General features: G+C 41.2%; 1 protein-coding gene across 1 annotated transcript in view; it reads left to right on the top strand.

The window, feature by feature from the left end:
• Positions 1 to 4,367: 4,367 nt before the first annotated feature.
• T265_04562 (hypothetical protein) overlaps positions 4,368 to 17,108 on the top strand; it is a gene marked incomplete at both ends in the record, with an annotated part of 19,543 nt that continues 6,802 nt past the window's right edge. Inside the window, 2 exons of the mRNA XM_009169337.1 lie at positions 4,368 to 4,657; positions 11,939 to 12,106. Coding sequence (XP_009167601.1) covers positions 4,606 to 4,657; positions 11,939 to 12,106 — 220 coding nt within the window. The remainder of the gene's footprint in view (positions 4,658 to 11,938; positions 12,107 to 17,108) is intronic.

The following is a 17,108-nucleotide window of genomic DNA, read 5'->3' as shown; positions in this document are numbered from 1 at the left end:
TTCCTTCCAAGCAGGGGGAAGGCGGCCTTCATCAAGCGACTGACGAAACACCAAGTGTAAATGGTTAGCCAGTGTGGAGGAAGTTTCTTTCAGGATCCTTGGATGGACCTCGTCGGGCCCCAACGCGCAGAATGGGTTGATCTTGTGCAAGAGTTGACGAATGTCCTCCACCGTGAAACAGGATCACTAACTCATGGACTAACACACACTCCTTCGCCACAGCTCCACGAGTAGAGTTAGTCGTTGTCGTTAAGTGAATTCCATCCACCTGGAAAGAAAATGCATAAAGGAGGTGCTCCACTCCTTAATTTCTTATCGCTAGACACCAAGTTCTCCAGCGCGAGGATTGACAAACGCAGTTGAAACTGATTTCAACTGGATCCCAGGTACAGCATGACGAATGGTTGGATGAAGGCCATTTTGCAAACCAAACTGTAACAATGTTAAAAGACTGCTGAATAATGAAATTTGGCGTCCTGTGATTACGGATCATTCCGGAAGTTGCGCTCAGTACTCGTGCAATGCAGTTGAATTTTCGAAAGCTACGACGTGTCCATGATGGTCAAAAGAGACAGGCGACTGAGTCCAAAGTACAGGTATAAATTATTTGAGCCTCATTTAGGCGTCCAGGGGTCTCAGGAACGCTGAGAAACTATTCCATCAGTCATTATCCACCAGAGGTATGATCGGTTCAGTGGACAGTCAAATTTGGTGAGCTGAAAAATATTGAATGTAGATTAGGATGCTTCCTGTTTTGAGCGTATTCGCCACATAATACGGTATTTCGGCACGAAAGGTTTTATCCCACTCTCAAAGGTTTTGAGGCGAAGAGCATTGTGCTCCCATATTGTGCTCCCGTATTAATGAGGGGAACGGCAAAATACCTGTCGGCCAAAAACTGTTCAAACACGGAGTAAGTAGATTCCAGGCCGCATTGGGTACCTGTTCATTCAGAAGAATGAGTTCAAGGATCTTCAGACTTTGTCCTTTATCAACGGATTTGTGCCATCTTCAGTGCCGTCCAATGTGGTTGTGTCCGACATACTACTGAGCATAAAACTTGGGTAGTTTATTTGGGAAGGGATTTAAGGCAGACTGCATGGGTCACCTGGAAGTTCATGCCAGTTATACGGGGAGAAGTGTCCCGTATCTTCAAAGAAAAACGGAACTTATTTGAAGCGGTGCTCTGAAAACACTTGCCCGAAGTGAGTTCTACAACTTGCTGCTTCGGGCACCTAGCCTCATTCTAGCTTTCGCTTCGATACAACACAGGGCGGATGCTAATATCGGGCCTTATGTGTGGCGGATTCGGGCACGCGTTCCGCGGAGGCTGTCAGTGACCAGTAATTTGGCTGGTTGACAGTGAATTGAAGTGCACTAGCAAAAGTAGACATCGAATTGAATGAGCACCCGATAGGCCTTTTTACACAGACCACATTTAAGACTGAACCCAACGTAGTCATAGAAGAGCTCTAATTGCGAACGATCCGAAATTGGGGCTGATTCAACTTTTAGTCGAAATGTTCTGCCTCAAACGAAGTCCTTAACCCAGCGTGGAGTCGCTGACCGAATCCTACAAGTTTCAAGTTTAAAGGTCAAAGTAATGTGTAGAACTCTATCGATCGCTCTCAAGCAGTTGAAAAATATCGCATCCGATATGGCCCTTTCGATTTCGCCTTGTGTTAAGCTGTCCACGAATACGAGCACATTCGTCATAGAAGAACTGTATTGAACGAATAAACTTTTCGCCGAGGGTGTAAGGTTGTAGGTAATGGAGTGATTTAGAATGGCGCACTTCGGAGCACGCTCCACCACTACTACATTGGGTATGCGAGCGGGGCTAATAGTCTTATGGCTACCTGGCGAGAATCGGTCATCAGATTTGTATATTAGTGCGGTAATGGCTTCTTTCAAGCTGGAAGTGGGTTAAGCATAACAGATTTGACGAACATAGCCTAGAAGTATTTAGCAAAGCTGAGCGAAAAGCACTTCGGCATGCTTGGGCACACTTCATCTGGCCCCAACCTGCAGAACAGAATTGTCTTGTGCAGAATTCTCCTCAAAAATATTTTCGGTCAGATTCCAGTTGCAATTTGGTATGATTGGATGTGATGAGGCCACCAAGACAGAATACGAGCCTTATAGTTTTACCACTGGGATTCAGATGTCATTGTTATGCTTGTGGATGGTCTTTTATTTCTCTCTCTTTAGATGATGGCACTCGGCTTGTTTCAGTGACGATGTCTGGGTTATTTAATGGCGCAGTTTGTTCTCCCCGTGTGCTTATATCGTGATTAGTTCTAGCTGATCTATGCTCTACACTATCATACAGAATGCCAGCTCGCATCCGGGTTCTCAGGTGGTTGTCCTTTCGGGAAATATTTGAAGCGCGTTCACTGAAGTCGACGAATCCTTCTGGGTAGCTCATCGTTCATTCGTCTACGCGCTGGTTTCCTTGGTAAGAACACCGCACCAGCTCCTGAATATTCTGGGGCATTGTCCCCTACCTCTCCGCTGAAACGTGTCCAATCTCAGGCTGGTCGAGAAAGTTACGCAGTCATAGCGGATCTGCCAGACGGAAATTTCAAAGCCGCGTCTGCGCGCCGGTGCCTCATTCACAGAAGCGAATGAAGTCGTAAGACATCACAGAGCAGTCACTGGGTTCCAGGGGAGCTCAAACATTACTTTATAGCCAGATCCAGTGTTCGCGTGTGCTGTACACGTTGGGTGTGACAGGTCGCGCCTATGTGCCTTGCTTCCGACGTAAATCAGCGCCAGTACGGAAGGTTTACAAGACTCGAGGAGCAGAAACTACGTCCAAGAATGTTCCGGGAAACTGAAGCCACAGTTCGGCCAAAAGATGCGTAATGCGGAGGCTGGAGGAGAGCTGAATAGATGTTAACGTGAGAAAAAAGTTAGTCCCGGCAAAATTGATGGAAATGTAAAAGGTACGGAGGGCAAGATAGTCGGTTGCGCGCAGCAGAATTTGAATCCACGTTGGATGAATTGTCGAGACCTGCACGTCAGTTCTGGGTGTTAGTCGGCCAACTGCTCGTCGTAGTGACGGCCGCGCGAAACTGGGAGTCCTGCTGAGGGTATGTTTCAATGCTGCGCATTATCCATGGGCTTCAACCTTCCGACCACTGCATCAATTTCGAGAGAAGTTTTCCTCAATAACTGGGAGACTGCCATTATCCCAGCGGTTCGATAAAACGCGGGCGGAACAAAGCATTTGCCGATGACGGGCCTAATGCACCTGGCATTGCAGTCGCTTATGCCACATAGGTTGCAAGAGTGGCAGTACTGGAGCAGCACTGTTGGGAAAGGGTAGCGTAAGACTTATGTCCACTGGTGGTACAAGGTTCATCTACTTAAACAGGTGCGGTTAGGAGCCTGGTAGCCTGTCATCCCTCATTGTCAGGGCTAGTGCAGGCTAACATAAATGCCTTTTAACTTCTTTATGGAGAAAAATTTATTTTTTATAACGCTAATGGATTTTATTTTGATTCTCAGCTTTATGCGGCTGACGCGAACATCAATCATCGAGGAAATAATGCAACAGTAAAGACGGTAGACATATGGGAAGCCGAAGATATTTGGGTTCTACTAGACAGGCGCACCATGAGGACCTCTTGACTCGCATACTCACAAAGGTAGTAGAATTGCGATCACCCGCAGCATCCGACAACCAGTCTAAACATTTCTCAAACTTCAACAACCAGACTAATGAATGCAGTCATATTCGTTAAGTACGGACATGAACGCATAAGTCTGACTAACGTGGCACAGTTTATGCTTCAAAGTTAGCCGCGGATAACCTCTGTTCCGACCCATCCCGAGATGTGCGTGGACATCTTTCATGCGGAATTTTTTTAATCTCATTAAAAATTCTCTTAATGTGAATGATCATGAGGTCGACATAAGCATGTCAAAATTAAATCCAGTTCCATTCACAAGATATCGACATCTAGACGTAGATTGCCAAGACAAATACCTGAGACGTATTTTAATGTGACATTTTTATTTCGTGTCAGTTGATTCCGGCACTGGAACTAGTATGCAAGCCTTCGACCTTTTGTCTGTGCAGAAATCTCTTGAGCTTACTGAAACTAGCGCCCAACGCTCATGTCTAGTGCTATCCCAATATAGCTTGAACACGCAACCGTGGTTTTACTGCGTCAACAACCAACTTTCCGTTTCGAATGTAGGTGAAGGCCGTTGCGCCACTTTTCGAATTTATTATCTGGTGGCCGCGCCCATGCGCTCTCGCGAACTCTACTTATCACAACAAGTACAATCGCACTATTTGTGTTCTGATTTGTAGATAACATTATGAAACTCCGATTGGTCCATGGTTGTACTCTGTCGGTTCTGAACTGATGCACTGATGAACTGGTGAAATGCAAAAATCCATTATTTAATGGAACACTAGCTGAAAGATCAAACTTCCCTTGCCACTCTCTAACAATTTCCCGGACTGATCTTATCCACTGAATATTTTTGCTAATATCCCAACAATGGACTCATGAGGGCGAAACCTTATTCAATGGGCCCGAATCGCACAACGCGGCTGGTGAGTTCGCTTCGGGTTGCGTAAAGGAACACATGGGAATAAGCTTCTCCTGCTGCCGTAAATCAAAAGGAACCACACGTACGCGTAAGCTGAATTCAGACATTTCTCATTATTAAAATCGCCTTTTGGCCAGTTTGGCCCCATTGGTTCCTTTGAATCAACCGATCGGTAATGAAGGTTATTTGGCCCAAATTTTTTCTGTCAAAAAGAGTGATTGATAACTTTATGGGCTTTTGTAGTCCCGTATTCTGCCAACCACGTCTTTAGTTAGACCCGCTTCTGTTTTTGATAGAGTGGATTAATCTCACTTGCGTAAAATACTTTTCTCTGTTGTTTTATTTAGGGATTACCATTGACGATATGCCGAATACCTGATACACACCGATTTACTTGTGGACTAACAACCTTTATACAACAAATCTCTGGGCGGGGGACTACTTCGTCCAAACAGACTGCCCGGTTTGACCTGATCACCTTCTAAGTTTCGTTCGAGAGGGACATCTCAAACTTCGCAGCTTTCAGCGCAATACCGAGACCATTTAATTATCAGCAAAAACTTTGCCATCACAAATATCCACAGTTGTTTAATATAGCTAAAACACATAACGAAACTAACGTATTAAACAAAAGCTTTGCTTATCTCTTTGGTCAAAGTCAGTTTAATTCTAGGCATTAATTATTAGAACCAAAGCTTGATTGATTGGTTGCGGACGTGAACTTTTGCTTAACGTAAGAAATATCCTATGTTATGTGTTTTCATATGTCGTAAGTTTCTTTTCTCAAAGTATACACGGTGTCTAGTTTATATAATGTTTTATGGTGAAGACTACCATCAATAAATACTTTTGTTGGTGAATTGATCACATCGTTTTGATTGTATCACTGCTTGTATACCGTTTGCTATGCTTCAAAAGGCCTCTCTAAAATTTATCAGTCTTTTAACGGAATACGCTTATTTGCAAACTAATTTGGTTTTGCGAGAGACTTACCTGAAAACCAGCGGAATCACCCGTTTGTGATGTTTCCAGCTTTTTCCTTCACACAGTACTTTGCAGAATGTGCTAGCCAGTTATGAATCAGTGTTGTTTCGTACATCTGTATTGTGAAAATGCGCAAAACACTACAAGGATTCTCCTTGTGACTTTTCCTATTGTGGTGAATCACGAACATTTCCAGCTTTCATTATTTAATATTGTGTTGAAAGCACCTAGCACTTGTCTATCACAAAGGATGAACGTGTGTACACGAACAAATGTGCAGCAACATGAACTGGAAACAGCGTAACACCAGCGTAAATTGGTATCATCATTTACATTCGCGGTACTAAAGTGCTTTTCGATACCGAAGTCACCTTTCCAACAAAAGCTAAGCTGACTCTAAACCGGGTCCTCAGAATGTTGCAGTCCGTTTCGTACATTTTGACACGTTGATGTTAGTGAAATAAATAATATTTCTACGTCAAAGCAAGTAAATTAGAAACTTCCCTTCTTTGCCGCCCAAATAATTGCTTCGCTAAACTCAAGAACTCCTTTGGTGTCCTCTGCGAGTGCCTAATTACATCAAAAATGCTATTGAGGAAACAATAAAATAATTAGGGTTCCGTTGTAGAAGCTCTTTACTGCACAGTTGCCATGCAACTCGAAGGCAAACTAGACTAGCCTCTGTCTCTCATACTTGGTCGGTCAGCGGTTATGACTGAGCAGCACATTCTTCTGGACATTCAACTTGAATTATGAAACAAGCATGGCAACTTGCTTTTTAAAAGTTCCTATCTCGGATTTTCGCATAAAAGTATTCCGATGTAGACCCCAGTCGTACCGTCCATGTTTTGGTCCTCAATTCCTGTGCAACTATGATCCACACACACTGAATTAACGTTTGCCACATTAACTGTTACCTGATATCATTAACCAATTCGGGCTTATTGCTAATTACACAGAAAAGAGTGATCCAGAAGATGTTGATGCTGGCGTCTTCCTTTTTTTCTTTTCACATATTCGTTAATTTTATCCAACTCAATTATTGTAAGCTCATCTGTTAGAGCTAACGAGCAAGTTTGTCATATATTACCTCTAGATGTGATATCTGCACGTCAGTCAACTCCAACCTACACGGGAACTTTGAGCTAATTTTCATGAATCAGCTAAATCTTATTAGATTACTTTAAGCCTATTAACCCTTACGCAAGTGACAAAACAGACTAGTTTTTGAAATAATGTCTCTTACTGAGACGAACTTATGTTGCGCAGCAAGTACAGGAAGTTTATATCAAAGTGTAATCATTGAATTAATTATATGAGCAACGATCTGTCGATCAACTGTTCAGCTGTGACTATCTTTTGGTGCCTAGATGCCATGCTACCAGAACTACGAGAGCTAAAATACTTCCAATTTTCCTGAACATAGACAATAAAACTCAAGATGTAGAGATCGGGTTTGAACCACGGGCCGTTCAGTTATTAAACGCGCACTTTAACCACTGATCCATCCCACCCCCTATCTATCTATCTATCTATCTATCTCTATCTATCTATCTATCTATCTATCTATCTATCTATCTATCTATCTATCTATCTATCTATCTATCTATCTATCTATCTATCTATCTATCTATCTATCTATCAACCTATCTATCTATCTATCTATCTATCAACCTATCTATCTATCTATCTATCTATCAACCTATCTATCTATCTATCTATCTATCAACCTATCTATCTATCTATCTATCTATCAACCTATCTATCTATCTATCTATCTATCAACCTATCTATCTATCTATCTATCTATCAATCTATCTATCTATCTATCTATCTAATCTATCTATCTATCTATCTATCTAACTATCTATCTATCATCTATCTATCTATCTATCTATCTATCTATCTATCTATCTATCTATCTATCTATCTATCTATCTATCTATCTATCTATCTATCTATCTATCTATCTATCTATCTATCTATCTATCTATCTATCTATCTATCTATCTATCTATCTATCTATCTATCTATCTATCTATCTATCTATCTATCTATCTATCTATCTATCTATCTATCTATCTATCTATCTATCTATCTATCTATCTATCTATCTATCTATCTATCTATCTATCTATCTATCTATCTATCTATCTATCTATCTATCTATCTATCTATCTATCTATCTATCTATCTATCTATCTATCTATCTATCTATCTATCTATCTATCTATCTATCTATCTATCTATCTATCTATCTATCTATCTATCTATCTATCTATCTATCTATCTATCTATCTATCTATCTATCTATCTATCTATCTATCTATCTATCTATCTATCTATCTATCTATCTATCTATTTATTCTATTTATTTATGCACTAATAGCAATCTAACATTCAATGATTGAGATTTTTCCAAATTATAGAGCATAAAGTTCTTTGCTTCTCCTAATATTCTCTGATGCCGCTTCGGCAACGCTAGTGAAGAAATTCTACAGATGAAAACGGATGTTTGCTCGTTTGAATGCTTGTGGTCTGACTGGCTCTACCCAAATGTTAGCAAGGGCATTCTTTAATTCAAAACGACTGCCCTGTGAAGACGAACTAGAAACCTAAACACTGTAGTTACCAGATATTCAAGCGCACAAGGGAAGGATGTAGGGTAAGGAAAACTTAGTTGAGTGGTGAACGTAGACTCGTTATTTACGAACACTGGCAAAAATCGACTAGGCTATATGACGAAAGCGAAGCGCTTCTGTGATACACTGGTATCCAAAACTGCCAAGAGTTTCCAGACACTTGGCCTACGTCGACAGAGTGTCAGTACTGGGAACAAACTAAGCATGTTATGATTAGCTGCCAATAATATGGATCGGTCCTTTTGAAAACTTGCGTGAGTTATGATTACACAGGCTTTGCTATTTTTGGAGGCACAAGCTGCGAACATCATCCTTATCCACCAGGCATCCAGCCAGTTGCAAAGTCGAAGGAATTTTTGGAACCATCATCCTGCTGTCGCGCCGTCTAATACCAGTAAGTAGTAGAAGAAGATTGCCATATCCATGACGGATGGCGAGGGTTTGGCCTGTGACGCGGCACAACTATCTTTACTCAAGAACCAGACATTAGACGGATGAGCAGCAACTACTCTCACAAGTCTCGACGAGACTTCAAAGGATGGTCAATATGAGCACTAACCGAATGTTTATAGCTGATAAACCGAAAGTCAAAATTGACATGGAACACCAAAAGCAGAAAAGAATCTCAGGAATGCAAGAAATCTGTTTCTATTAGACAGGTTTCAGCCTACAAACTACCATCCTCCTACTTGTGATACCTTTTAATCCCAATTTTCAGAACCCAGGAGTACCCTCACTGGCGATCTATGTGTAATTTATGCGCTTTCATTTCAGAAGAACAAAGAGTTCCGGACAATTAGAGTAAATTGGTTGTCATGTGTGTTGTAACATGAGGCGAATGCGGGGCATCCTTTATTTGCACAGATGCACATTATATTCACATAAACCATCCACGGGTTTTTAACATTGTTCCAAAATATAAAACCGTTACGTCTAATTATTAGTCTTTTATAATCTCGTGAGATTCAAAATAAAATGGATCGGATAAAATATGCCGTAGAAGAAACATTGAACTGGCATTCGCACATGGATATTGCGCGCTAGTGAGTAATACTACTTCAACTTTCGAATATGCACATTTTAGCGGCCAAGTTTTTCAAAGGATTTTTATTACCCTTCATTTCAAGAAGCAATCAAATTGTGACTCATTTTTGCAACCCTTCTCTGACTGAGGTTTGGCGAGTGGCAGTAATCGCATTCCTGAATTTTCCGCAACAATAAGAACCAATCTGTCGTCGCGCATCGAGCATGAATGACCATTACTACCGAATCATCCGTTTTTGGTTAACTGGTTTTGCTACCCAAAGTGTGACAGATGTCGTGGACGGGCAGTGACTGAGGAGAGATATTGAGAGGAGATATTGTTAATAATCAGCTTCATTTTACCTACGCCTTTTTGCTTCCCGGGACAAAAAGGCTTTCCGCATATTCAGGGTATCAAAATTGATCACGAGAGCTGACTGGTGGAATGGTTCCATAAACTGTTCTACTGTTCACTAAAAGCGCGGTTGATTCCATGAAGGATTGTCTATTATAACCAGTAAGAGAATGATTTTTAGAAAGACTTCTATAGTTCCGGTTGGCTTTTTTCGCCACTCAGCTCTGTCATTCGTCAAAAGGAATCTAGGTTTGTATACTTTTTTGTTCTCTTTGTGCGTATTGGCGCTATAACATTCTTTGATTTAACCTCTTCTAGAGGCATGCTGCAAGTAAATTAATATGATTTTAAGTGTTCGAACACAACGCCTTCATTCTAACACTGTACAATAAGAACTATGTCGCTCAAGGTACGTTATACTGCTCTATCAAGCAAGTATCGCTATTTTCACTATTTGTGATCTGATTGTATAATTTTTTAAATTATTTTTGCACCCTTTTCTGTGATTCTCGGTCTAAATATATGAGGAAACGACTATATTCGTGGTTGGTGAACTGTGAGCTAGGAAGTTGAAAACAGATTGCAGATTTCCTGGTGTATTTAGAATTAATCAGAACGCTCGCTCCAATTAGTGAGCCTTTGCATTGAAATTTGCTTCTTGTGCTGCACAGTGCTAAACTTTTATCAGACAGGTTATGAGACATCCAGACACAACGCAAGGGAGGGAGTTCAACATAATAGTCAACTTTCTTGTGTAAAAACATTTGTCTGGATGCGCAAGCTCTGATATGGCTGTGAAACATAGGTGTAATTACTGGTCTTTCTATGCACGATCCTGATGACTTTGTATGACTTTTCAGCCGTATGGGCTGTTTAGGAGATTTACTGAATAAATCACCTTCCAGCATGAACTTTTATTCATTTTTAACTAATCTATTTCTACCCAGGATTTTGTCAGCTTAAATCCGGGATATGGACAAGTTTGAGCTTTCGAATATATTTTTCTGCCTCGTGCAACAGTTGACTAAAAATTTGATGAGCTGTATTAAGTTGTTCAGTGTTCGCAAATACTTTGTAGTCCTGAACTAGAGCCTAATTCCGCCACATTAGCCTTTGGAGATTTACTTTTGACGCCAGAAGTTGATCTGTATCGAATTAGTTACCTTTTAACCATTTCAGACGTCTGATTAAGCCAGTTGGTTCCGTTTTGGTAAAACCCATCAGTCTATGTTTAACCGGTCATTACGGTTGGCAGTTGGTTATTCAGTACCAGATACAAAGAAGAGGCATGTTTGTCTTTTGATGAAACAGCCCATTCCCATCAACTCAGGTTTTCGTTCCCACAAACGTTGACAAAATGTTACCTGGCATCATGTGAAAAAGTTTCTGCAACGCATACACGGAAATGTTCGATTCTCAAGAATCATATGTTGCCCGACTAACACTTCTTAAAATCGGCAACGCTGTAAGCCACGCCTGTGTGTCTTTCTACCATTGAAAATTAACCACTCCCTGGTATTTCCTCCATCTCCGGAGTGACCGTCTGTGCAGACTGAAAAGAAGCGACTGCTTCTGAAAACCAGTCTCTTATGAAAATGGTTTTCTAGGTGGTGAACAACTGCAATCTGTTTCACGGTGCTGATTCCACAGAACTATTTTAGTTCCTGGTAGATATTGCCACTATCCGAAAGTATAATTTATCGGGTTGTTCAGATATATCTTTTCTGTCCGTCACCCAATAGGCTTAGGCCTCGAAAAGATATCCACCATTTGAGAAAAGCTTCGATATGGTAGTTATGGAAGCGATTCTTTTGGAATTCTACGTTCAGTCGTATTTTTATAAAAAGGCCTCTTTATCTCATAAAGTACGGCACTTGATAGTAAGCATACTTACCAAAAAATGCTGCACTTTCTGATCTATGATCTGAAAGATTTTTTACCCACGTTTACACCTCGTTATGCCTTTTTGAAGGGAATACACTCAAGAGGGATTTCTCACCTAAGTTGGTCAGTTTTTGTTCACAACCTTCAGATGATCTCCAGAAACCACTCGAAGAAATAGATAAAAACAGCATTTTGGGGGGATGTTCTCTACACCATGAAAAGGTGTGGTGATTGTTTACAATAGTAGCAACAGTTGAAAAAACAGTTTTAAGTTGGATGGGTCATAACATAGAAAACGTGACCCACAATTTTTGTGGGACGGGCTACTTAAAGCTCTACGGCTTTGCTGATCTTTCTCCCACAGTGTAATCTGTGACAACTTGCTTATACGCTGCGACCTACACTGTTCATTTTTTACTCCACTGTTTTATCTCAGATTGTCAAAGTTGCTGTTAAGAATCATTGCTCGTTCTTTTTTCAGGTCCTCAGGAAAAAATGAACCAGTTAAATGAAGACAAACTATGCGCCTTCCTTAAACGACATCCACATATTGTCGAACGATATGTTGTAGAAAATTGCACTCAGATGACGTTGAACCAATGGTCAAGCCAACTTGCAAAAAGACGGGTCGAACAAGATCTTTCGACTGGTGGGTAGATGGCAGTTTCTTATGGTAATTCGCACGAAGACATTTGTACACAGGTCTTTTGAGAACCGCCATACCTGTACTGATAACCAGTAGGTGTCATCATGCCTACTACATTATGTCATAAGGCCTACTTAAAATCGACATTACTAAAATGAAGTTCTAGATAGGGTTGTTTAGGAACTCCGGACTACTTTGTAAAGTAGGTTCTCTGCAAGATTGTTTCAGCTGGTCGGAGGGCGTACCATCAACTAGCATCTTTGAACCAATTATAGAAAGCGTCGTACAGCACGAACATTTGTTTGAATGTTTAACTGGTGCTCAGGTGTATAACTAATAGGTTAGGCGTTCGGTTGTTCAATGAACTCTTCAGGATGGAGTTTTATTCATGATCCATTTAAATACTGTGGGATGCACTTTCTCTGTCATGATCCATTTAAATACTGTGGGATGCACTTTCTCTGCCTCCAGCCAGTCTCCATTGAACGCTACATTAATTAGTTGACTGCACTTGATCTGGTCCTACAATTTTGTAGACCGTACACATCGGTTTTAAGCCAGCTATCCTCAATTAGTGGGTATCTTGATATGGGAAAGAAAGAAATCCTCACACATTGTGATACTGGAAGACTGTCTAAGGCAAAATACGCATAGCATCATTTGTTACTAGAATTCCAGCATCTTAAACGTCTTGACAATTTGGTTGAAGAAAAAGCCTGATGTGTGATGTTCATGTACAGACTTCCGCTTGTAGTAAGGTCAAAGTAGTCAATATGGGTCAGGTTCTTTTTAGAGTACCTTGTAGTCAGTGGTACGGCAAGTAAGGATTGCATCACCACATAAGTTGAGTAAGCCTACACTCAATACTAGCCCTCAGCCCCATCACAATTTTCAGTTTTGTTCCGTTTCTTTGTGTAACTTTTCTGTTGTTGAGTTGGCCTATATGAATTAGGCAAAAAAGTTAAACACTAATTGCAACCTAGTTGGGTTTCAAATAGTGAGTCAGGGATTCTGAAACTAAAAGTAGGGCTACTTAAGGTAGGTTGGTCAAATTAGAGGTACAAGCTTGCCAATGACTGCATCATTGTGCTTATCATCAATGAGATTTGTCATCCGTTGCCCAACCTGGTAGATGACACTCGCTACTTTTGCTACGTTATTCAGTCAAAACACTCATTACTTTGGTATTCGTGGTTGTCTAACCACTGCTTGTTAGTATTCAGCCTTGACCAACCTTCTCAGGCAGGCATAATAAACGATAGTCTTCAGTAAGCCTTTCAGTGAATGTGTATTTAGCCAGTTACTTTTGGATACCTGATCCACCGGCTTTGTAGCCTTTATGAAGTTTTCTGCCCCATGGTAATGGCCTAGCTACACAGAAGCACTGAAATGCCTGAGGTCTCTTCGATTGTGAGGAGACAAGACAGAAGAGGCCTTGCCCATCTACAGCATGATAACAGGAAAAAGCAGCATCTTCAGAGTATATTCTGAAGATTTAAAGTGCACATGACAATATTCATTATTCCGAACTACTGAAGGTGAAGAACAGCGTCAACACCGTGCTCAGCGGCAGTCAGCGTGTCATTCAGAAGAAGCCCTACTCATATAGACTGTCAGGCGATTCAGTTGTCTATCACGGATCCGGACAACAAGTGAATCTAGAATCCTTGATGGTTTCCATGTGATGTAGAGCACTTCATACAATGCCGTTATTGTCGGACAACCTCCAAGCACTAGAGAAAACAAAATGCGGTGATTGTACACTATCCTTACTCCGGAGCGGAATCTGAAATTGTTCATCAATAATGTTCTGTTCAAGTTGCAATACGGAATCAAAGCGTTCTTACCATTCTCAATGGTTCTATGCTGTGATCACAGTAAGCTTTTGAGCCCGGTCACCGGGACCATCATTCTGCATCTCCTATCTTCAGCACTGCTTGCCCCATTGGCTTGGTCAAATTCACATAACCATTTTGATCGACTCCTGTCCGTCTAGCCCTCAGACTCCGGGAGATCAAAAAACGCAATTTTACTCGCAGTCGTTCGTACATCGAAAGTGCGTTCATGAGCTCATCAAAACCACCTATAAGCGAGTCGTTTGATTCTTATGCCACAATTGAAACGAACTTACTCCAGTGGGTTATTACACAGTCCTCCCACAGGCCGCAGGTTTGCGCGAAAAACGAGCATTTCGCCCTGTTGTCAGAACCCCCAGGGGATGCGTTACTTTGACTGAAGCTTACACGCATTTTTGACCGTTGTAAAATAATCCATGCCAAACAGTTCACAGATTTATGTGACGGTATGGTATGGCTATCGATTAGTCAGAGTTCAGTCTCTAAACAGAAAGTTGCAGCCGACCTCCAGTAGTTACAAAAAGCAGTTTGATATTACACCATTAACAACGAAGAAATAGCTTATAATTTTTTTGCTGACTCCACCAACTGTCAAAATGATTTCTGTCCGACCTAAAACAACATCATATTCGTTCATTCTAAATGAATCACTCGGCAGAGCGGAAGACTCGGCGTTTAGTTCATTCTGTCTAGTGGTCTATACGCCCAGTACCGCTTGCGATGTCCTGATGATCAGAATTATTTTCCCCAGATCTCAGAACGTGTTCCATTGGCATAGAAATCATAAGGCCTGTTGAAACATTAAGGTTGTGAAATTCCGTTGGATTTAGAAGTCGGATGCGTTTCATCAAGTACAATGTGTCTGTTTTGATGTCCTTAATGGCACCGACCGCCTTTCGATAGGCTTCGATTACAAGCAAGTAGGCACCATTCTATCTCAGTTTAACATATTCCAGCCCACTAAGTGTTTGATCATAAACTGTGGCCGAAGTAGCTAGTTTCATCACTGTTCATTGACCTAGTGCGAAAGAGGCAAGATATGTCCCATGTTTCTCGTTTTTCTCGGAAGGATACGCATCCGGGAGAGTTGGTAACACCCGCGTAGGTTTCCTTGTTGACGAGATGAAAAGGACGTTGTAATAGTGTTGAGCGTGGAAAGTTTTGGAACGTAAATGCGGGTACTATATTTGTGAAGCTTCCGCTGTTAGTAGTATGTTTGTCTCACAATTTCACGTTAAACTGATACTATCTATGCCTTCTACTAATAACAGTGCTTTTCATTATTAGCCCGTACACCATAAGTCTCATTTTAAAAGCTTTCATAGATGGGTACTGATAAGAAGTGTGAGTGTAGATAACCACATTTTCTCTTACAAACTTTCACGATGCCCTTCGTTGGAATAATTCAGTGCAGTTAGGTTGGATTCTGTCTCAACTTTGGTACTGTCCCGATTAATCTAACTACGTTGTTATCTAGATGCCCTCACATCAAGGGAAGAGAAACGTACCTCTCGCCGTGTAGCCTCAACTTCTCATCAATCACAGTCGTCAGCAGTTATGTCCTGGAAACTGATCAAAGCAACCAGAGCGGGACAAAGCAATAAGCTACTAATATTCGCCACCTTAATCTCATCACTTTGTGAAAGTAAGTCTATCAGGTCGGAAAATAAGTTTTCGTTTTCTATCCCACATTAAGGGGTAGCCAAATCCGTAAGGCAAGTTCACTTGGTGTTTGCAAACTTTAATTTTCACGATTGCTGTTTTTGTTCCAACTGGGTTGTAACTTGCTCTCTACCAGTGGATGTTATCAGTTACTTTTAACGTTTGGTCTAGAAGTCAGTCGACATGTCAATCAGACCCACCTTCTAGAAGCTCAGGATGTGGGATTTGCTTCCTTGTATTTATCTACTTGAATTTCAAGGCTACCCATATAGGCAATGTTGTGGAATGTAGGTTACTCGCGTGCGCTGCTTGGTTGTTGGTGCGAGAAGAAAGCGGCAAAATCACAAGGGAACAACCACACGCAGAACTACCGAACTGAATGCGCCCAACGAACCAACCAGACACAGGAGATTAAGACCACATCATATTCACCGGAGGCCAATCAAACTACGCGAAGACCGCTTCCAGAACTGCCAGATGCTGTTTAGATGCTATATAATCACAGACAGAAGAGGAAGAATGTATTTATCCTCACCCCAGCACTGACGATGTCACCTCGATTGGTGATGAAAAGTTTACAATCCAGCTGACAAGCTCTGCGAACATACCAACAACCAAGCTACCCATATAATTAGTCGGTGGTTTGTGTGCGCGTATTCAAAGTACTTTCCATACTGAACAGCATTCCGTAGATGTGTTGGTTTTCCGGAGCAAACGTCCGTAGTTGAGCACGAAATGCAGACGTGCATACAAAGTGCAGGTTTATTTCTTGCCGTCTCCACCTGCTTTGCTAGTAACATTTTAAGATGAGTTTTTGATGGTGTTCTCCAATGACTCTATGTTTCAAGCATAGCCCCTGCTTATTCCGACACTTCCTCGGTGAATGTCCAGTGAATGATAACCTGACCGTATGTTTTTAGCTTAGTTAGCTTCCATTTTTATCATCTACTGTTGCTAATAGTCATAATAGGTCTTCCAACATATTAATGTGCGGTTGTGAGCTTGCGACCATGTCTAGTTTACTTGGCGATCTGGTTTTTATCACTGGCTGGGCATCTTGGTACAACCAGGCAGAATTCGAAAAATTTATCGGACCAGAGGGAGTGTATGTGGAATCTGTGCCCTATGGAATCTATCTGTGGAATCTGTGCTATACCCTTAGGAGTAACTGATTTCACATGCCAAAGCAAAAGATAAGCGATTGAAATATGTGAGGCTATAACTTTTGTGGAAGTATTTCATACTTCTGGTAACCTGTATACGAGAGCGAGGCTGATAATAACTACAGCTCCATCCCAGAAAACTGTGTTTAGTTTTTATCCATATACTATTCCCTCCCGTCATCCTACTCCTTCGAAGTTTCATCCGCCCTTCTTGTTCCAACGTTTTTCACCCTAACGGTCGGCCGTTATTGGGCCGACCATATTTATTTTATTATATAATAATATATCTTATATGTTATATGACAATATAACATATAATATATA

The sequence above is a fragment of the Opisthorchis viverrini genome (genome assembly GCF_000715545.1).
Source record: "Opisthorchis viverrini unplaced genomic scaffold opera_v5_77, whole genome shotgun sequence".
NCBI classification, from domain to species: Eukaryota; Metazoa; Platyhelminthes; class Trematoda; order Opisthorchiida; family Opisthorchiidae; genus Opisthorchis; species Opisthorchis viverrini.
The sequence above is the reverse complement of the archived record's forward strand: the minus strand, read 5'-3'. Positions and strand labels throughout refer to the sequence as shown.